This window comes from Rhinopithecus roxellana, chromosome 15 (genome assembly GCF_007565055.1).
Source record: "Rhinopithecus roxellana isolate Shanxi Qingling chromosome 15, ASM756505v1, whole genome shotgun sequence".
In the NCBI taxonomy this organism is placed as follows: Eukaryota; Metazoa; Chordata; class Mammalia; order Primates; family Cercopithecidae; genus Rhinopithecus; species Rhinopithecus roxellana.
This window is the reverse complement of record NC_044563.1, coordinates 43344534-43368043: the sequence shown is the minus strand read 5'-3', so window position 1 is coordinate 43368043 and position 23510 is coordinate 43344534. Positions and strand designations below refer to the sequence as shown.

At 38.8% G+C, this 23510-nt stretch overlaps 1 protein-coding gene across 2 annotated transcripts in view; it reads right to left on the bottom strand.

Moving 5' to 3' along the window:
* Positions 1 to 3847: 3847 nt before the first annotated feature.
* Positions 3848 to 23510, bottom strand: part of GRM5 (glutamate metabotropic receptor 5) — a 582078-nt gene continuing 562415 nt past the window's right edge. The window contains exons 9-10 of one of the 2 annotated variants that reach the window (XM_010357229.2): positions 20866 to 20961; positions 3848 to 4760 (exon numbers count right to left, since the gene is read on the bottom strand). In XM_010357229.2, coding sequence (XP_010355531.2) covers positions 3848 to 4760; positions 20866 to 20961 — 1009 coding nt within the window. The remainder of the gene's footprint in view (positions 4761 to 20865; positions 20962 to 23510) is intronic. The other variant, XM_010357228.2, reaches the window with a different exon arrangement.

Sequence of the window (23510 nt, the reverse complement as noted above, 5' to 3'; positions counted from 1 at the left end):
CAATTCACATCAAAATAATTTAACATTCTCTATTATTTTAATAGTACAAGCTGCCACAACAGAGAAAGAACAGATACACGCACACAATTTTAAAACCAAATCAGTCATAAGTGCAGAAAAAAGTAAGTACAAGCACTTTTAGCCCACACAAATCTTTTAGGATTGGCACCATCTTTCTAAAACATCTATAATCTATATAGATTTCTAATTACAACACCATCAGCAGCTGCCATTGATTTCTAGAAATACACACAATATACATAGTATATTTGTTCACATTGGGAAGATCAGTGAAATTCAACCAACTATTTTATACATGCCTCATTCTTCAATAGACAGTAGAGACTCTCCCAGGCCTCAGACCCTCTTCAAAGTGAATTCTGATTTATCTTTATGCTTTCACTGATCTGTATTTTTTCACAGTATAAAATTGTAAATGGTAACTATAGAGATTCTGACAGCTTGAGGGTTATTAATAAGCTGTTGCTAAATGTGAACTCATATAATACCTTTGAAGTCTCCAAAACATGTACATTTTACTGGGAGACTAGCATAGGAAATGCTTTTGTTTTTTGTTATTCTTAAAAAGAGCATTTAATTCCTGGCTTGGAAGTCACAAAACTGCAGCAGAGCCATTATACAATTCATTTACAGTCAGAAATAGCTCCTAGTCTTCCTGATCACTTGCTGGTAACAGCAGTAGTTTGGGAAAGATAGTTACTTTCAAGGATTAGCACATTTGGGGATTTGCTTTTTTTCCTTGTTTCAGTCAAATCTCTTATAATTTTTCTTTCCATACTCCCTTGCTGTTCCCCATCCCTAGCCCGGAAAGATGGTTCTTTCCAATGCAGATATGTTCTTCTTAGGCTGTCCCCACTCCTTTCCCAAAATAGAAGGACGAATGGACTGATTAGTCAGTATAACTTGGTTAAACCACATCTTCTTCTTTCCATCCTGGGACATATCTCTCCTTTAGGGTCACTTTGCTGAGCCTTAGCATATCCCCTTCCTTTTAGTCATGCTGGTCCCGACTGAATTATCACTGGGCACCAGGAACAGATTGTTTTGAAGGAAATTCAATGAGAATGTACCCAAATGAATTGTGAAGTTCATATCCTATAGCCCTAGAATGAATATTCAGTTCTCTTTGTACTGTAGAGTTATTACTTGGAACCTGGTATTAGAATTGGCAAAGAGACAGAGTTAGCATCATTCCAAAATAAAAGATCTCAAGAATGCATTACTAATAATCTGATGTCCAATATACAATGTAGTCAATGAAGTGGCAAAAGTTATAGAAATACAGAGAAAAATTTATCTTGTTCTCTTCTAATTGGATAAATCATTTTTATTATTACAGTTGATTATGATAGCATGTGGAATTATCAGATGGCAATTTACTTGCATTAAATTTAATTTCAAATGAAGTTTTTTATAAGGTATGTACTTTTTAAGAGCCATGTTACTAAAAAATAGAAAATGAATTTGACCATGAACAAAGTTTAAACATGTTCTTCTATTGGTCTAGAGTGAAACGTATTGTACTTGAGAATAAAATGAAAATCAACATAAGGATTTTATGAAACAAATTTTAAAATGTAGAGCATATCAAGAAAGGTTTTTAATACCTAAGAAGTCAAGATAGAAATCCTCAGGTGAATGCCATCGTTTTTATGAGGATCCAAAGGGTATTAATACTTCAAAAGATTTCCATTTGTTTTTCAAGTAGAGGCAGACATTTGCTTTTAATGAAACCATGAAACTTAGCTGGATTTCACTTACATTTTAAAAGCCTCGTTATAATATTTGGGATCAGGGTGCTGTGATGATGTTATTTTCAAATCTAGCATGGGAGGTTCGATTTCTTGTAAATTAATACTTTAGTACATGAATGTTAGCTTTTAATGTTTTGTATTGGGAGGTTTGACTTAAAGTTGCAAGTAAGAACAAATAGCAGAAAAGAAAACTCAAGCACAATATTTATTAGCATTTTGTAAAGTGAAGAATGATAAATTATGCCAATGGACTGACTTCTATTTCTCAGTTTATTTTCTTTTAAGTAGATGTGAAATAAAAAAAAAAATTACTTACCAAAATAATGATATTGAGCTAAAAGAAAAAGTTTTATTTATTTTTCTCTCTGCCAAAATATACTTCTGCCTTACAGCATATATTTTTCATAAGGCTATCTTAAGTATAAGGCTGGGTCAACTGAACTTTAAATTTATAGGACACCTCCTCCATTTATTACTATCCTTATTTAAAAATCAAAACATTTGGTACCTGAGGATAGCTGCAATGGGAGGAAGAAAGAGATGACAGTGGATTCAGGTCTTGAACTATGAATTCTACCTATTTGAGACTATCAAAGCACACTTGTTTCTATTATACCTCTAAATCTCTTTTCTGCAGTTTTAAAAAGTGACAGTATGAAGTGCACAAAATAATATTAATCATTATTTAAAAAAGAAAATAAGAATTGCTTTGCCTCTTTTTGGAATGGCTAAGAAAGACTGTGGTTAATATTCATTAAGGTTCCTCTTTTTTAGTATTTTGTATTGCTTTGAAAAAATCTACATTTGTCATAGTTCATAGCTGCCCTGTTTAAGCAGCCAAGAATAGTTAAAATCACTGCTCACTGGCATAACTAAATCTCCACTAAGCTGACTTGACACAGTTTAAAATTTTCAGTGTATTAAGATTGTGTTAATCCTTTCAACAACAGTCTCTCAAATCGTGACAATGTCTTCATGGGGTCTATGGACCACTCTTCCAGTGGTGGGACTCAAAAAGAACAAAGGAGCTCTTTGTGCATCAGGTTCTCAAAATAAAGGAATGAAGAAGCCCCAATACATATTTTAATATTTTAGTTGGCAATGCAAACGGAACAGCATTCCTAAAGAGGAGTGGCCATGTTTCTTGAAAGAGATAGCCAGGCTGGAGCTCGAGAATGATTATAAAGAGAATTTCCAGCTACAATGCACCCCAGTGAGGGAATTACAAAACAGTATTCCAGAAAATATTTTTTTGCTACTCCAGTATTGATTGGCAACATGGTGAAATAGTCAAGAAATCTTCCACTGGTTTTCTTGGTTATGGAGGTGAATCTGAAATAAGTAGGTGGAATCCCCGATGCAGGCTTTTGGAAGAGTATTTCACAACCCAATTGGAGAGGAAAATCTCTGGTAGAAGCCCTACGTAGTACATTAGCGCAGCACTCACTATCCAGTACTGTGTTATGCATGGGACACATTCACAACGCCTCAGTAAATACTGGACCCAAGTTACTGCTTTTCAAGGTCTTTACAGGAAAGAAAAAACAAAAAGAAAGAAAAAAGAAAGAGAAAAGTTGATGTTTTGGTCCCAGATTTTGAGTTTGTTAGAAAATGTACATTCATGTTTGGTGAATCAAAGACTCTTCTGGGAAAAGAATTAAAGTAAACAAATAAAACTTTTTACAGTTGCTTATTAACTATGCTCTTCACCCTCCGTTACGCTGTTTCACACGCACTGCTTCCCTAGAGCAAAGCACTTGGTATGGAACTGTTAGAACAGACGCCTTGTCAGCCCTCAAAGATATCAGCGGTGTTTCTTAAAAGCCCATGTTTTCTAAGGCCACTAGAAGAAAATCTGCCAAAAGATTTGTCGTCGGTGTCTTTGTCGGTTGTCATGAGATAGCACTATTGATCTCGTGTTTCCATCAGGGGTGCACTTGGCATCTTCCTCCTGGGCCATAACCAGGCATCTTCCCCCTGGGCCCTAACCAGGCGACTATGCTTGCCACTGTGTGTGTGAACACGGGGGGCTCTGCTCCGCACGTGCAGGCCGGTGCGCTTTCCGGGGACATTCACAACGACGAGGAGCTCTGAGTGTAATCTCTTATGATAAGAGTGTCATATTTGGGAGACGACGGGATACAGAGGGCCGACTCCGACACTGGCGAGTTGGGGGTTGTGCTCCCCGAGTCCACCGAGTCTCTGAAGGGGGACGGCGGGGTGAGAGCCACCAGCTCCTCCAGGTCTGGCTTGGCGGCCGCAGCCTCGGGCCCCGCCGCCGGGCTCTCCCGGGCCGCGTCCCCAGCCGCCTGAGCCCCTGCCGCGGGCTGCGCGCCGCCCGTGACCTCGATGGCTGGCAGAGGCTGGATTTCGGCGAAGGTCGTCATGGTTGTGGGCAGCTGGATCTCTTTGGGGATCAGGTACGACGAGCAGAGCGGGGCGCCCACGCCGGGGCTGGGGGCCGCGGTGGACAGCATCATGGAGTTGAGCTCGCTGATGTTGGCCGTGAAGCGGGTAACCACACTGCTGATCTGCTCCATGAGGGAGCCCTGCGACGAGCTGCTGCGCGCAGCGGGCTCCGAATGCAGCGACGGCACATCGTCGTCCGTGCGGCTGGCCGAGCCCGCGCGGTGGCTCAGCGTGCTGATGGGCGATGGTGAGCGCGGCCGCGTGGGCGCCGGGAAGTGCTCCTCGGTCTCGGCCACATCATACAGCCCCTTGGGGCCGGCATCTGGGGGCTCGGGCCCGCCAAGGCCGGTGCCTGCGCAGCTCGCACCGCCCGTGGCCCCCATGCCCCCCGCGCTCCCGCCTGCGCCAGCGCTAGCACCCAGGCCGCGGCTCTCTGTGCTCTTGGGGAAGGGCTTGATGACCGCCGTTTGGTTGGGGTTTTCTTTCTTATTAATGTGGATGGACAGGCGCTGCCACAGGTGCTGCCCCCGGCTGCTCTTCTCGTTCTGGGCCCACGTGACAGATTTTCCATTGGAGCTGAGGAGAGAAGGGAGAGGAAAGGTGACTCAGCGAGGTGTCCAAGGGACTTGGATGCCTCTTCCCCAATGGTGGTTGCTCATGGGCCCCGAACTGGGGAGGACTTTTCTCATTCTTTCAGGAAACACAGCGTCAAAAGGACATCATGGAAAGAGACCTTGGAAGTGGCTTTCATTTGCTTGTTTTGAGTTAAAGTCTGCTTTCTATATCAGGCCTTCATTTTATCATTATCATGAAAATGTGTCAAAGGGGATGCTTGTCCCCTTTGGATGAAGGAGTGTTTATTAGGATTTTGCGGGAGTTCTGAGCCCACCTGTGAGTGCAGCAGCACACAGATGCAAGGGCTTTCAGTGTCTTGGCTGTGTGCAGAAGTGCCTGGTACACGACAGGGATTTCCTAGAGTTAGTGACCTCAAAGGGAAACATTACCACTAGGATCCAAACTCACCAACAATCATCAGAGAGGAGGGAAGGGGTAAGAGAGTCAGGGATTACCAGGAGGTAGACAGTGGTTCCAGTTCAGCCTTTATTCTGGAGGTTGGTGTATATATAACTAGGGTTTCCTGTCTGAACCCCTAATTTTGAACATAGTTTTACTTAGGTTGCCTTACCTACTGGAAAATAAAAATTTAATGAACACACGTTTCTAATGAGAACTTCTTTACTTCATAGAAATTCACCTCACAAATTTATTTTGAGTTCTATACTTGAATAACAGTTCAATGAGAGTGCTGTATAGTGCCTTTGGCACTTAGCAGAGTGATCTCGAATTAGGATCCTAGTGAATATTGTGGGACTGACAAGGTTTTTAAAGGCCTTTCTCCTTCTTTTGCCTTTGTGCTTCCACTGTGGGGTCTGAAAGCCACTCTCAAGATCTGATTGGTGCCTCAGCTTCAGTGCCCTAGTACTCTCCTTATCACTAAAAGCTGACACAGTAGCTTCTGAAGCTGCAGACCTTCTTTCAGGAACTTTACAAAGGTCAGAGAATGTGGCCTGACACTCAATAATTTATTTTTTAGTTTTTATTTTTTAGATGGAGTTTTGCTCTTGTTGCCCAGGCTGAAGTGCAGTGGCACCATCTCAGCTCACTGCAACCTTGGCCTCCTGGATTCAAGCGAATCTCCTGCCTCAGCCTCCCAAGTAGCTGGGATTATAGGCATGCACCACCATGCCCAGCTAATTTTGTATTTTCAGTAGAGACCGGGTTTCACCATGTTGGTAAGACTGTTCTAGAACTCCTGACCTCAAGTGATCAACCCGCTTTGGCCTCCTAAAGTGATGGGATTACAGTCGTGAGCCACTGCGCCTGGCCAGGAATGTTATATGAAGAGATTCTGGTGTAGTTTCCCATCACAAAGTAATCCAAGATCTCTGTTACTAGGGGATCTGTTATTGTCAGTCAAGACAGCTCTGTTCTAGGGGCTGTGACCAACAGAGAGCCTTGAGCAGCCTGAGAACAAAAGAAATTGAAGACTACAGTTTTATCATCACAGCCTATGGTTATTAAACTAAATTCTGCATAAGACTCACCTCCGGCATTTGTCAAAGATATAAGATGTGACCCCAGGAGAGTCTGATTGTCTGGATTGGCTTCCACAGACCTATGCTTTTGACAAGCACTGTTCTTCTGCTCCCGAAGTAATTCTGAAGCACTTTGTTTCTCAGATTCTTTCAGAAACTGAGAAACTCTGGCAGAAAGCCATCCTTTTTTTCTAGATCCCCATCGCTCCCCTTGGCCCCCCTTACTGGAGGGCTGGCTTGCCTTTGAGGGGCCGGGACCTGTACCTCATTTGGAATCCACCAGCCTTGAGGCTACCTGACTGGCCCTGCAGGATCCACTCTGTCTGAGAAACCCACTCTCTTGGTAACAGACTGACATTTCTGCAGCTTTAATGACATGCTTTTTGCCTCTTTCCACAATGCTTCCCATTTCTTTATCTGTTCCTTTCTACTTCATGGTCTTTCTCCGCTCTTTCCTGTGAAATTTCTTTCCATGTAATCTATCCAATGTATTGTAGTCTCATGTCCTTCAGAATCTAGGAATATGAGCTGCTTCCATCCTACCCCACCCTTCCTGGAAAAGATGAATGAATCATTTCCAGGTTTGGAGGTTGCTGTGCATTCACAGTAGCAGAGGGGGCATTGCCAAACAGTTGGCGTTCCTTTCTAGTAGTTTCGGGGTTTATTTTTCAATTTTACATTAGCCTGACTTGTGTGTATTACATTTCTTTTTCCCAGGTGTCTACTAACTTCTGGAACATGGCAGAGAAGAAATGGGCCAGTTTATTTACAGGATTTGATTGGGAGGATGGTTGCCAACTACACCCTTTCTCCTGTCAGAAGGATAAGAAACAGGTGTTTCGAAAGGTACAATTATTCTTGCAGGTCACTAAGTTCCCTTTTAATACAAAGCATGGGCTTGAAATCAGAAGACTAGCTGGATTTATTTCACCAACTTTTACCCTAGGTACACTCTTGCTCCTAGTACAGAGAGTTTTTGCAAACACTAGCTTTTAAAGAGTTTTTTTTTTTTTTTTTTTCTCTCTCAAATGCCTTTAGTCGAACATGATGGAACATAACTTTGGGTGTTAGCAGTAACAGTCTTCGGAATCACCTATAGCTATGACCCAAAACATGATAGCATGTTACAAAACCTCTAGGTGAGTGTGTGATGAGGAAACCATCCTAATCAACCAATTCTGTACAAAGTATTGACATCTTTTTCCTGGCCGTGCCTTTGCTTACAGTGCCTATGGCCATAAGGGAGAAAGAGCACTAGACCATCTGAATAACAGTGAAAGTGGACACAGGAAACACCAGACAACTGGAGAAATGGAGTCCAAATGTGAGTACTTCATTTCATTCTTTTGAACATGAAAGATTTTTTTTTCTCTGAAGTAAATGAGAACTCTTAAGAAACAAACAAACAAACAAAAACTCCCTACTCATGACATTATTCTGTTTATTAGTAGAATGTACATTCCATGAAGACGCAGATCTTATCTATCTTGGTCAGTGACACTCAGCATGATCTTAATAAGCATTTGATGGATGAATAGGATTTTTTAGTTAACAGGGCCACTGTGGCTTCTATTGGAAGCTGCAATAGAATAGAGATCCTAAAATCCGATTCTTACTCTGGATCTGCCATCCCGGATATTTGGAAAGGAATAATCTTTTTAAGCCTCAGTAAGAAGCAGACAGTGTCTCATTTGGTTAAGGTTGTTTTGAGATTAAGTGAGACAACGTAGGTGAAAAGAGCTGGTAAAGAGAAGGTGTCTAAGGATGTTCAGTTTTTATATTTTATGTGAATTCAACATTTCAGAAAATAAAAGGTGTACTCAATGCCATTTTGAACCTTGGTTTAAGGAACAGAGAATTCAGTGCAAAATAAAATATTTGGTAAACCATAAAACCTTTCAGGTTCTTTCTCTTTTACCTGACCAACTGTAATAAATATTGGAGTTCCATGATCCGTGGCCTCTTTTTACACCCTAAACTGTCTCTATGGGTGATCACCTCTACCCCATTAAATTCCAAATTAACCTTCTTCCTCAAATGCTTTTGCATTGTGCTACATCCGCTCTTCCTTTTTGCTTAAGCATATCCTCTTGTTTTCTTATTTTATTTTACCTTAATTGTCTTGTCTTAAAGAAAGCCTTCCTGACCTGCTAGGCCAGATTCCTATGGTCCCTGCATTCAGGCATATAATAACTCTTTGCTATATGTCTATCTCACCTGCTTGGTGGGACATTATGAAGGCACAGACAGAGGGTTTGTTCTTTCCTATATGCCCAGTAGTACCCATGCATTGTTTAGAACATGGTAGGTGCTCAGTAATATTCTTGGGCCAATAATTAAGTAGATAAAATACAATTCATTTTTAAAATTTACACTGAATTGTTTTTCTGTTGGAATTAAGTTTTTAAAATAATTCAATGTTAATGAAACCATTTTTCATTATGGATCTATTTTTACTTCTCATATACCTCCCTTTAATCAATAGTACTCAATATCTACATATTTAAAATTTTCATTAAATACGAAAAAACAAAGCTGGATATCTGCCATGAAAATCGCAAAATTATTACTTCTTTAGAACTCATATCTGTCTTAGTGAAATTGCTCAGTGGTGAAATTTTATCGAGGCAGTAGTGATAGTGGAAAAGAGAAAGGACCCAGATTCTCAGTCTAGGATCTGACTCAGAATGATGTTGAGCAATTCACTTGCCACCTTTGAGCTTCTTTCTTTGTTGGAAAAAAAGAGAAAAGAAAGAAAGAAACCTCCCCTGCCCACCTTGCATGATGTCTGGGAAAAAACAAAAGGATAATACATATGAGCGTACTTTACAGAGCACAGCCCTTCTGCAAATGTGAGGGGTTATTCATTAACATTAAATCTTCTATGTAGTTGAACTAAGATGATGTATTTATCATTTAGGCTGAGATTTTTTTTCAGCATCCATAGTATATGTTTGTCCTTAGGGACTGAAGTAAGAAAAATGAAAGGAAACTTTGCTTTACCCATTTATGGCACGTCATCTTCCCTCACTGAATATTTTAGACATTAGAAAAGGAGAGGGAAAGAAGAATGGAGGAGAAAGGGACAAGATGAAATGATCTGCCACATCTGAGGAGGGGGCCAAAAGTAACTTCTTGCTCTCTTCCAGGCACCATTTAACCCTTTTGCAAAATGTAATATGATGTCATCTATTGTTCTCTCTGTTATAATTATTTGTTCTTTATTTCTGAAAAACAAAAAGCATATCAAAAATGTTATTTCAAGATTAAGTTTTTTGTTTATTTGTTTCATTAGTTTTTGTTTACATTTTGGGTCTGCCAAAATGGCACTTTCTATTTTTATTCTCAGAGGTTTATTTTTCCTCTTTTTCCTTTCCATATCAGACACTTAGCAAATTTATTCATTTTCAAGCAGGCTCTGAATGTCATGTCAGTGACCTCACCCAGTTTCTCTATTCCTCTACTCAAATCTGCAGATATTACAGTATTCTGCCATGGCACACCATCATTAGGAAGAAATATTAATGAGGGGAAAAAAGAGTTTGACCATCAAAAAAGTCTATGGAATTTATAATTCAATACAGGAATACAGTGTTAAGGTATTCACAAGTGTGACAAAAATGAGGATGGAAAGGAATGTACTGATATGAAAACTACTGTGGAAAAAAAAAAAGACTTTTGGGTTTTTCTTATCAGGATTAGAAGAATTCAGAGAAAAAGTTGTTCACTGAGGAAAGAAGTTTCAAGGAAGGATTTGCAAATAAAGTGGGTATTAACGAGGCCTTAAAGCTTGGGGATGTTAAAATAGCATGGATAAGTGAATCTCAATTAATACATGTATTGCATATATGGAAAGGAAAGTAATTCTACATGCCTAATCCCATGAAACTCCTCCAACAGCCCTAAGTGATGTGGATTTTCACCTCTCTCTTAAGTAGCAGTGGTTGCATGTTTCCATGATAATTCCCCCAGATAATCTCTCTTACCAGGCATTTAATTCCTAATAAATTCCTGGTGGGAGGAGAATCACTCAATCCTCTCTTAACTAGTCTTTGGTTTAACAGCAACAGGAAGCCTTTTCAGAAGCTACATGTTCTTTCACGGTGGGTTATTAAAGTGCTTAATGGTACTAGTACAGTTGCTACTTCCCCTGAGTCCTCCTAAAGAGCAAGCACCTTAACACAGAAGAATATGACACGGGAGCTTGTGCCAAGCATTGGAATTGTGTTGAGACATCACAGATATTTCCTTCTCAAATCAAACTATTTATTTTGATCCGCAATTCTGTTACCTGGACTCAGCCTCAAAACTAAACTACTCTAACTTGTATTAGTTGGTAAAGTCATACAAAATTATAGCTAGATAGGAGGAATGAGCTCTGGTGTTCTACAGCACTGTAGGGTGAATATAGTTAACTGTAATTTATTGTATATTTTCAAGAAGCTAGAAGAAAGGATTTTGAATGTTCACAACACAAAGAAATGATAAATGTTTGTGGTCATCACTATGCTAATTACCCTGATTTTGTTATTACACTTGGGATACATGTAAGGAAACATTCTGTATCCTATAAATGTGTACAATTATTAAGTGTCAACTAAAAAATATAAAAATCTCACTAAACTGCTCTTCATTCTGACATTTAAGTTCTAGGTCTTAGCTGAGATGCTTTAACAAAGATTAGAAAGAATTTTAGATTTTTGTACTTTTTTTTTCAAAACAGGAAACAATTTTTCCAACAATTACTATAAAGCTCAATTGTAATCTAGTAAATAGAGAACAAAAGCAGACACAGCTGTTTTGTGTCTAGAAGCTGCTGCATTCAGGAAGACTTTGTGGAGGAATTCAGCTTCATTTAAACCTTGAATAAAACATGGAATTGGGATTGGTGGCAAAGAGGAGAATCCTGGAATGATAATAGTTTCCATTTTAACAGAACTTTTCAGCGCACAAGGTGTTTTCACCTATGTCATCATATTTTACCTTCATAACAGCTGTCTAGGGTAGCGTTTATCAAATAGTATTTTTAATTACTTATTTACAAGTCTATTCCCACACTAAACCTGGAGCATTCCAAGGGCAGATGCTACATGTATCTCCTGTGCTTAATATGGTGTATGGTACAGAGTAGTGCAGAGGAGTGTTAGTGAAATAAAGTGAACTATATGATCTTGATTGTTTGAGACAGACAGGTATTATTAACCTTCACTGTAGATATGAGAAATGAGGCTTATGGAACTTAACTAAGTTGCCCAAGTCAAAGTAAATGGCAGGACAGTGCCCCAAATCAGACGCCAAATCCAGAGTCATTCCCATTGTCTCTGTGCTGAGCGCCAAGATACACACATGAACCAAGGGGCTAACAAGACATACCCTTGTGGAGCATCCAAGAAGGCAATGCCCCAGGTTTTGCCCATAAAATAACCTGATAAATTCTAAAGCTCTGCATCAACATTGCTGAGATAAATCCTGAGGGACTGTAAGATAAAAGTTGTCCCAGGATGTTTAGAATGGTTTCTGGGAAAATAATTTCTGTTTAGGCAAAAGATTCCTTTCTGTCATAGAGCACCCCAGCTGAAGCTTGTGACTTCAATCTGATGTATGAAGGGTATATTAGTTATGAGGCTTGAATCCTGGGTGCAGATTCACCACCAATATGTTTATTGTCTGGTGAAGTCTCTTGGTTTAAGAAGGAAGTTTCTTGGTTATTGTGTTTTTATTTTTTTAATTGGATAAAATGGGCACATGCCACAGATATAAGTCACTAATATCAGTCAGTTCTAGTCCCATTTCCTGTGGAATTCTTGGGATGCTGAGCACTATATCTTTGCACTATTAAAACAAATTTAAATCTACCATGGACACCATTATTTTGCTTAGTGTCAATCTTCTTGGTTCCTCACAGACAATAGAAATCTTTCCTTTCTCTGGACTCTTAGGAAATTAATTGGGTACACAAACATACAGCTATTCCTGATTAATGTTTACTTTTTTCTTACAATTGTAATATATTGGCTTCCGTATAGACACACACACACACACACACACACGTTTCTGATCCCCTCATTTAAATTATTTTAATCTTCAAAAATATCTGTGCATATGTGTTGTCATGTGCATGCTATCAAATTGACTACAAAATTGAGGATTAGAGAGATTCAAAGAACTTGTGTGCATACAAGTCAAAAATACTTAAGGTATAAACATCTTGGTAAAGCCAAGATTTTTGATAAGCTACTGATTGTAGGAGAATGGAAGACAGTGTGTGTAAAAGTGTAGTATGCTTTGAAGGCATGTGAGACACAGTGGCAAAAAAGCTTTTTAAAAATGATTAATAATAAATAATGTTGGTGTTAAAGAATCAATTCAAACTAACTCATTAAACATGAGATTAGATAAAATGATTAATTTAAAATTTCAGAGCACTCAGCTTTGCTGAGTAACTTGCATCTACATTTCAATATTACCATTATACATAATGGGAATATGGCAATAAGATTAGTTGGACACAATTCCAAGATTTTGTCCATATCTTTAGGTGAGACTAAATGTAGAAAGTGTCCCTTAAAATTCACTTCCCTTTCTAGAGAATACAAGTTAGTACTTGATGACTACATGTCAGGCTGTTCCCATTTTGGCTTGGCATTTTCTATTAGAAATGATTTTGATTTCCTTTTTCCTTTTGTACAGAAAATTATAAGCTAGCAAATCTATTGTTTCAAATAAAATATATGCATATATATTGTATATAACTACTGAATTATCTACAAAAACTATACATTTGTGCATAAATGTGTGCATATAGATATGTGTGTGTACATATATATGTCTATTTATAAAATGGTTTCACAGGCAAGGACAGCAGCCTCACACAAAGCTTTGACCAGCTCCTCCTTTTATTCAGTAAAAAGAGTATTAGATAAGAAGAGAATTGAGCAGAAACTGAGATGAGAGAATCATAGAATTCAAGTATTCCTGTTACATTTACGTATTACATTTTTTACAGGCTAAGAACAGAGACTTTCAATTTAATAATATAAATGTAGAATATGTTCAATTTAATATAAAATAGAACATACTCTGAGTAGTTAGTGATTCTTTCAGAAAAATAAGCAAAGATAATTAGAAATCTGGTTAATATTTGTGGTACTTAATAAGGCTAGTAATTTTCGATTCCAGTCACCAAACATTAGTTAATTCATTTAGTTTTTGCTGGTCTTATAAGGATTTATCTGGGAAAATACTTATAATAAGATTTCAAGGATTATTATAAGGTACTCCTCATACATAATTTTCATGCTATGTTTTTTGATTATTTTTTTATAAAATTAATTGGCAAATGGTATAGAAACTAAGAATGACAATAGATGGTTCATGAATAAATGGTTTCAGGGTCAAATAAATTAAACAAATTAAACTAATTTCTGATAAATTTGTCAACTTTTTATGTAACTATTCACTGAGAATTTCCAAGAAGGGCATACGTGCAGATGTGTTGACTCCATTATTGTTAGCCACAGCTTCGTTCCTGCTTCCCTCCAATCCTGACCACCATCCAAATCTTGGCCTTATTATTGGTACCACAGATTTAAAATGTTAATGTAGACTATTGCTCTTGCAGGTTCTATCAGAGTGAGTTTTATTTCTTTATTAAGATTGTCATTTCCTTTAGGGTGGAGATTATTTTATACTTCCTCAAACTCCCCACATACACAAAAATTATCTGGGCACTTTTATTAAGTGGGTGATTGAATCAATAGACTCCTCACACTGTTGAGTACTGAAGATGTAAAAGTGAACAATACTTTTTTGTTTTGTGGCCTTAAAAACCTCAAGTTTAATGAGAAGACACAAGCAACTGGATAGTATACAATATCAGATGTAAAGGAAAAATACGTTAGAATTATGAAGTTGGGTAGAGTTTAGCTAGACTAAGACTTTTAAAAATATCAAGGAAGAATGGACATTAGAGTTGGGTTTTGAAACCTGAGTAGGTTTGCTTGGTAGAGCAGGAATGGGAGTTCCTTCTCCCTGGAAGAAGACGGATAGAAAGAGAAATGAAGGATAATCCAGATAGAAACACAGCATGTCTTAAGTCTTAAGATGTGCTGTTGTAGAAAATAGTCAGCATGTTTGGAGAATTGTATGATATCTGGGATGTCTGGAAAGGAGAACATATGTACAGAAACAGAAGGAATAATGGTCACATAGTTAGGTTAGGGTTAGTTTATGAAGAACCTTGTATTCTGAGTGCATGAGTTTGTATTTTTTTCCTGCGTGGCTGATAGCATGGTGATTTTAGTGTGTGAACTGCACAATGAGACTAAGTTGGGCTTTAATATGGGCTTTACCAATTTTTTTATAAAAAAGATTAAATGAGCAATCATGCAGATAAAGCCTTTGACACAGTGTCTCATGTATCTAAGTACTCAATAAATGTTGGCTGCTTTTATAGGTAAACATGGGAGAACATGAATTTTAAAACAGGGAAATTATATCATTGAATTTATTCTTTTGTTATCATTAGATTTTGTTTTACTTACTTTTCCAGAATTGATTTTTGAGCAAACAACCGTGGTGGCAGGGTAGAGAAAGACAAGACAAAATAGTAAATACATAAAAAACAACCTTTCTAAACTGGGTGGCCTTGGATAGTAAAAGCACATGCTAACATTTATTGAATGCCTATTGTGTGTCAGGCAATAAGCTAAGTGCTGTAGTTATATAATTCCATTTGATTTTCACAGCATCGTAGTAAGATAAGTGCTATATTATAATCCAAAGTTTATAGAAAATGGAGATTAAAGAGTTGAAATGGCACTTTGAGGTCACACACTGGTTAGTGCCAGAACCAGTTTATTGAAGTTCCTTTGATTTTAGATTTTTCATGAGATTGCTCTACCATGCATGTTATTTTATTTCCCTGATCCTCATTTTCCTGTGTGTAGCATGGAAAGAAAAAAATTACACCTTCTTTATATGTTCTTGGGAACTTATGCAGAACTTAATGCAGACCCTCCATGAAGGGACTTAATATATATAGTGTGTGATACATGGTAATCATAGCAATGTTACTAATTCTTCTTCTTCTTTTTTAGAATATGTAAGACTATTACTATGGAATTGACTTTGGAGATAAATAAAGTGAAGATTATTATAGAAATTATAATCTATTCTCAAAAACCAGCTGGCTTCTATTGTCTGTACTGGAAAGGCAGAATCTTTCTCTTATCTATGGATTTTAAATTATATAACCATATACCTTACACTTTCTGAATACTCAAATTAGATCTGTTATTATTTGTTATTCTATTACTTCTGTTTGTACTGGTATAAACTATAGCGTACAATAAGAAATGGGGACTTGTTTACAATCCCACCAACAGTGTAACATAAAAAAGGATGAGTTTGCATCCTTTGTAGGGACATGGATGCAGCTGGAAACCATCATTCTTAGCAAACTATCACAAGAAGAGAAAACCAAACACCGCATGTTCTCACTCATAGGTGGGAACTGAACAATGAGATCACTTGGACTCGGGAAGGGGAACATCACATACTGGGGCCTATCATGGGGAGGGGGGAGGGGGGAGGGATTGCATTGGGGAGTTATACATGATATAAATGATGAATTGATGGGTGCTGACGAGTTGATGGGTGCAGCACACCAACATGGCATAAGTATACATATGTAACAAACCTGCACGTTATGCACATGTACCCTAGAACTTAAAGTATAAAAAAAAAAAAAAGAAATGGGGACTTAATCTGAGGCATAAACTGTCCTGTGTTACAGGGGTTTTATATTACATCGCAGTTATCTGTTTTTCTGACTGTTTCTCAATAGACTGCAGATTTTCAAGGACATTAGTCATATCTTGGTCATCCATTTATCTCTAGAGTCTTTTGAGTGTTTGGTTCATAATAGGTGCTTAATAAATGAGCTTTACCTGGAGGAAGAAATAATTGCATGAATGAAAGGCAATACTAACACAAGACATTATATTTGGGGCTATCTGAGGTCCTACTCATTTAACAAAGACTATTATGACATGATTATTACCAAATTCTCTAAGGCTTTATTAAACATTTATACCTACTAAAATTAGATGCTGCATATCACTGGTGAAAATCAGTGACTCAATTGATTGAAAGTTAATAGTTTATGTAGCTTATATCACAAAAGAGTAATAATAATAATTCTCTTTTTGTTCAAAGAAAACCCCACACCACCCTCCTTCTTTCCAGCACTGGAGTGGGACTAGAGATCTGTGCATTTCATTTGACTGAGGGAACCCTTCCTCAAAGAGAGAGTAGGAGGCTCAGAATGTCTTCACGTCTCCTACATGGGCTACAACATGAGCAGATCAGAAAGCAGATTCCAGCCGGGAGTGGTGGCTCATGCCTGTAATCCCAGCATTTTGAGAGGCCTAGGTGGGTGGATCACAAGGTCAGGAGTTTGAGACCAGCCTGGCCAACATAGTGAAACCCCGTCTCTACTAAAAATACAAAAAATTAGCCAGGTGTGGTGGCGGGCACCTGTAATCCCAGCTACTCAGGAGTCTGAGGCAGGAGAATCACCTGAACCTGGGAGGCAGAAGTTGCAGTGAGCCAAGATCGCACCATTGCACTCCAGCCTGGGTGACACTGCAGACTCTGTCTTTTTTTTTTAAAAAAAAAAAAAAAAAAAAAAAAACAAAAAACAAGTAAGCAGATTCCAAGTACTCCAATGCCATGCCCCTGATGAGATAGAATATAATAACATTCAGTGTTGAGGTTTCAGTCATTCTTGAGGCTGGACCATCTTGCTAGGAACTCACATGGTAACAGGGTTTAGATAATTTGAGTTCTTAAAGCCACCTCCCTGTTTAGGACTCTCTTTCACTTCTCCTGCAATCAGGAGGATTTTGCTCTGAATCACACTTAGACTGTCCACTGTTAAAATATGAAAAGATGACAAGTTATACTATATTCAGACATAAAGATAAAAAAAACCTCTTCACATAAAGGGAAAACAGCAGTATATTTAGGGAAGCTAGTGTGCTATGGTTACATATTATATTCTCATTCCTTTCCCGGGATGAGGGTTGAGGGAGGAGGGCAGAAGTAAGGGAGCATCTGTCTAAGGCCCTGCTAATGTTACAGATCAGAAAATAGTGCTGTGCTCTGCTTCAACTGTAAACATTGTGAACTGCTTTCTTTCCCCACCAGGCAACTTGGCTCTGAGATAATCATCTTAGGCATGAATTCATGGAGTACTGTCCATTCTGCAGCTTCATTATAGAAAACAGGCAAATGAGATGCAGAGTGACACTCTTGGTTTTCTGTGGTTGTTTGAGCTCCCCTTAACCCCTCCCTGGAACTAGTTATTCAATCGTGGCCACAGAAGAGTCCCAGATGTTTGCAGAGTAAATGTGATGCTTGGCTTTGACTCCTGGAAGCAATAGGGGGTGGAGTATGGATGAATTACAAAGAAAGGCCTTATTAGTTGACACTAAAAGTACCTATAAAAGTCTCAAGTACATAGAGTTAACCTTTCTCCAGCCCTTCCATTCAATTCCTGAGTAAGCAAATTTGGGTAAACTACTCGAACCCCTTACTTAGAAACTGTTTCCATCACAGTTATCTCCTCTCTGACATCTTTTTTCTTAATGTTCATTTTAAACTTATTTCTCCTGGATAAATATTATGTGTGTGCAGGCATGTGTGTCTATATTTATGTGAACAAATGTGAAGTTGGAAAAAAAGATACCAAGACCTTGTGAATTCTGGCCTCTCATATCTCCAGGCCTTTTCTACTCCCTAAGGGAAAGCTTAAGCATGACAGGTCTCTCCTCTCTCTCTCTCTCTCTCTCTCTCTCTCTCTCTCTCTCTCTCTCTCTCCTCTCTCTCTCTCTCTCTCTCTCTGTGTGTGTGTGTGTGTGTGTCAGTTTTTATATGGTGCTAAAGAAATGCGAAGGAAGAGATATTAGGAAGAGAGGATCATTTGTTCCCAATTAACTCTGCTTATCTGTGTGGCTGAGGTGGATGATCTAACACAATCGTATTTATTGTAGCATGGATTATTCCCCTCTGCTCCACCAGGATATATCAATTTAATAAGTCTTTCAATTACCTTAGCTATATCCAAACAAGTGAGGAAACAAAAATTAAATGATATGTTGCTGTTGTAGAGAAACTCAGACCATTCTTGCTGGAGATTCATCAAATGACTACCTTTGTAGATTTGGACCTGACCCAAGCAAGCCTGGTGTGTTTATCTGGGATCTCCTACTCTCTGTGCACTACCCTCTCAGTCCCTTTCCCCTCATTCTCAATCAAGACAGTCTTGAACAAAGCTAATTTCTGGGATGATCATATGTAAAGCTCAAGTATTGACGAAACACTGTTAAGAGTATCGCATGGCATAATTGAGACCAAATGCTTGCCACAAACAGCTCCATGTCATCTCCTACATGAATGGATTACTCTAAAATATCAGTTCGTGCATTGACTTCATTGAGATGACCTAGAAAACTTGTTACATGACAGATTCCTGAGTTGTATTGCCCAATATTTTGCCTCAGTCTGTTTGATAGTCAGCTAAGTTTGCCAGGTTTGGGAACTCTAGTTTTAGATCTCAAATTAGATGGCACTCTGGGAAGAGCCCTTGAGCACTCATTTGGTGAAGTCACTTTCACCTTGTCAGGCTTACCATGGTGCCATCTGCCTAATTTTCAAGGATAGGAATTACGCTACTTTGTTATATCTAAGTGGAATGAAAATAGGAACCCCAATAGCATTCTGTTGAGTCACTCCCACAAAATGATCCTCTGAGACTCATTTTGCAGATGCACTGAGATCCAAAGATAGCTGTATAAAGGGATTGTGGGCATATGACCATCAGATACACCAAAGTGCACACATATATGCCTACACATGTACACACACTATCATTGCGTTGTCTCTGAGAGTCATAGACAAAGTTGGCCAAGCCCTTGGCCAGGGCTGTTATGAATGATTGCTCAGACTGTATGCTGAACAGTTCTGGGTACCATTTTCATAGACTGCAATGTGAATAGTCCTCCAGCAGTTGTGCAATATGGTGGGCCTTGGAAAAATTTAGTCATTATTTTGAAAACAGGAAGGAGCCCACCACTGAGGAAGCAAACACAATGTTTGTGGTGAAATTTCAACAAGATTATCTTTTTGTTATGTAGTTAGGTCTCAAGCTCTGCTCTCACCACATGCACACGCATATGCACACACTCTACTTATTGGATTTTTTCCTTTTCTCTAATCCAGGATGATATGCAAAAGTTTTCCTTCCATACCTCTACACCACAGATGGATTGGGAAATGTCACAACAAATTAGAAGTGAAGAGTTAAGTCATGGCAAGCGACTCCTCAACTCAAGGCTCCTTCAACATTCTGGAACTGTTTAATGTCAATCTTGACTGTCTCCAGGGCCCTTTTCTTTTTTCTTTTTCTTTTACTTTTTTCTTTCTTTCTTTCTTTCTTTTTTTTGAGACAGAGTTTTCACTCTTGTTGCCCAGGCAGGAGTGCAATAGCGCGATATTGACTCACTGCAACCTCCGCCTCCCGGGTTCAAGCAGTCCTCCGGACTCAGTCTCCTGAGTAGCTAGAATTACAAGCATGTGCCACCATGCCTGGCTAATTTTTGTGTATTTAGTAGAGACGGGGTTTCACCACGTTGGCCAGGCTGTTCTTGAGCTCCTGACCTCAGCTGATCCTCCCACCTCGGCCTCCCAAAGTGCTGGGATTACAGGCGTCAGCCACCACGCCCGGCCTCAGGGCCCTTTTCTTAAAACCAAGTCCCATGCAATAAAGCACGTTTATTTCATGCAACACAGCTTAGTTAATGCTTATAGTTCCAAATACTCTGGTTTACTAGGTACAACTCAATCGGGAGTGCCTAGTATAAAGGAACATGCACAGCACAGCAACAGAGAATGTTCATCACCAAACACAAGGAAGTAAAGGAGATGCAAAGCTATGGTAGCTAGAGGAGGATTAGCTTTCCTGATTTCAGTGCGAGAAAAGCCACTTATCTCTACAGTCCACTAGTTTGGAAAGGCATTTGCCCTTGGCTGTGAGATGATGTTACATTCAAAGTAAGTCATATTAATTTCCAGGCTTGTCCAGGATCAGGGGCTGGAGGCTTCCCTCAATTGTAGTCCTTTCCTTAAAACCAGTTCTAAGCTTTTGCATTTATTTTATTAAGTGACTGGATAGCCCTGAAATATGAATTTCCTCCAATCTCTTCCACTTTGCAAACTCCAGAACCGTTTGACCAATAAGTTAAAATCTCCAGAGGAGGACTGACTGTGAGCTAAGGCTTCAGACATGCAAAGCGCACAACCCTGGGAAACAGCAGCATCTGGGACAGGAGGCTCCCATTACTACACATGAGGACGTCATAGGTTTTGCAAATCAAACACACACAGAAAACCAGTAGTAGCCCAGGTTGGACACACTGTATGGGTTGCACAGTTGAGTGAGGACCCAGATCAGGGAGCCACCTGTTCCTCTAGCTTGCATACATTTATTTCACACCACCTTAGGCCACTCATAGTTTGCTTACCTGCTCATTGTTGCTCTCCCACCATTCCCCATACTCCCTTTGGGGGTGAAACACTCTATTTCCGACTTGTGCTGGGCCAGTCTCCTGTCTTTGTACCTGGTAAGCATGAACAAGGACAGGAGCAAACAGAAAGACGTGATTGTGTGCTTAACTGCCAGGCTGAGGAAGGGCCGTGACTGTGGAGATGGTCACCCTGTGTCAAAACAGGGGTTCCTGCTTCTCAATGCAATGACCAACCTGTGATACTTATTAGATGAATGTGATGGCATATGGACAACATCAGGGATGACGTTGTTACTTTTTGGTTAAACCACATGTAACCCATTATTTCACATTGACCATTAAACTGTGAATGTGTCACATTTAATAGTGAATGGTAAAAGGTGTGCAATTTCTAGCATCTTAGAAAAAGATGAATTTCAATCAATACATTAGAATCTATTCAGTGCTTACCATGTGTCAGACATTATCCTAGAACTTTACCTAAATTGTATCCTGGCAACAGCCCTGGACCAGAGGCTTTGTTATTTCCATTTTACTGATGAAGAAGCCTAAGATTATAGAGGTTAAGTAAATGAATCAAAGATTAGTTAAGTAAGTAAGTGGTTGGGTTGGATTTTGAATTCAGGGAATCTAAGTTTACAGCCCACACTTTAGCCATTATAATGTGTTGCCTTCCATTATCAAGATTTTAAGCTAATTATTATCTTGAACAAACCCTCATTGAGTGATACCATTCTGGATGTTGTTAGACACTGGTAATAACAGAGGAGAGAAGACATGTTCTTTGGATATGAAAACTTTCTATAACCATTAGGCAGAAGTTTGACTGTCAGTATTGGGATGCCTCCATTATTAGAGTGTGGCTCAAACAACTTTTGTATTATAACTGGCAGTTCACCGCCCTTTGAAGATACCAGATAGTTCATCTAAAATGAGTGATGAGATTCCCAACATTACTCTTCTACATGGTGCATCAAGATGAGTTCTTGTACCTCAATGACAGGTTTTTGAGCTAACATGATTTCACAGAAATAACCTCTGTTACTCATTGGTTTGAATCTGTGAGGTTGTTAAAAAAGAACTGCTATTTCCATTTGCCAGATGAGGAAGCTAGATTTACTTAACTGACTTCATGAAAGTCACGAGCCTCATCAGTAGAGAATAACCACCAGTGGAGCTTCCAGGGGCCCAAAGCTCTTAAGGTTTTATTACCTTTTCACTAAGCTAGAGCCTGTACGATACCACTTCATCCACCTTCCTGGTATCCAATAGGCTATGATAAAGGGAGTTACGATTATAAGACTTATTTACCTCAGTACAGTCATATTCTTTTTAGTTTATTTTCCTGCTGTTTCAAAAGTAGTATAAAATAAAACAAAATGTAACAAATCATCATCATTATTGATCTGGGGCAGAGGCCTTCCCCTTAACATTTTCCCTTCTAAAATGTTTAAAGTATCTAGTATTTGAAGAAAAATGGCTTATTACATCAAGCAAAATGAATTTAATGGATTACCTATTTAGTGGACATTAGTTGAGCATTTATTAAATCCTAGGTAATGGACATTGCACTACAGATGTAAAGATAAGTAATCTGCAGGCCCTACCTGATAGAACTTATATAACAGTAGGAGAAGGAAGGAAAGAAGAAATATGTACACAAGTAACTGTAGATGTAGGCATAAAGAAGAGAGGAAAAGAACTTCCGAACTTTGTTAAAGGAGGTAAATCATCAGACCAAGCTAGATTTAGTAGACTTAATTTTACCGAAGAAAATACCTTAGAAGTACCAATGGCCAAATGATGCTCCATGTTTCAATGCAAAGTATTTTGTGTTTATTTGTGAATTGGATTATTCAACCAAAATACTGCTCTACAGCTCAGATTAAAAGAATATTGATAGAATAATAAATTATTGGTGGTCATTCAGTTCCTTACAAAGGGATCCTTAACATATTTTTGAATATCTTCTGTTAGGCTAATTGTGAATTAATCATTAAATATTTCACAGATGAGTTAAGAAACCTACAGGCTTCATGCTTATAAGCTCTTCTCTCTCTTTCTCTCATGACCACACACACTCTGCCAGGTGACCTCTGTTTATGAAATATGGAATGGATCCTAAGCATCCTGTTCTATCAAACTCTAACCTCTGTGAAGAAAAGGAATGCTTACACACTGCTGGTGGGAATGGAAATGAGTTCAGCCACTGTGGAAATCAGCTTGGCAGTTTCTCAAAGAACTTAAAACAGAACTACCATTTGACCCAGAAATCCCATTACTGGGCAAATACCTAAAGGAATATAAATCTCTCTACCATAAAGACACATCCATGTGTATACTCACTGCAGCACTATTCACTATAACAAAGTCATGGAATCAACCTAAATGCCCATCAACGGTAAACTGGATAAAGAAAATATGGTACATATACATCATAGAATACTATGCAGTCATAAAAGGAATGAGATCATGTCCTTTACACATGGACAGCACAGGAGGGCATTATCCTAACCAAACTAATGGAGAAAGAGAAAACCAAGTACAGCATGTTTTCATTTATAAATGGGAGCTTAACATTGAGTACGTATGGACACAAAGGGAAAAATAGACACTGGGGCCTCCTTAAGGGTGGAGGTGGG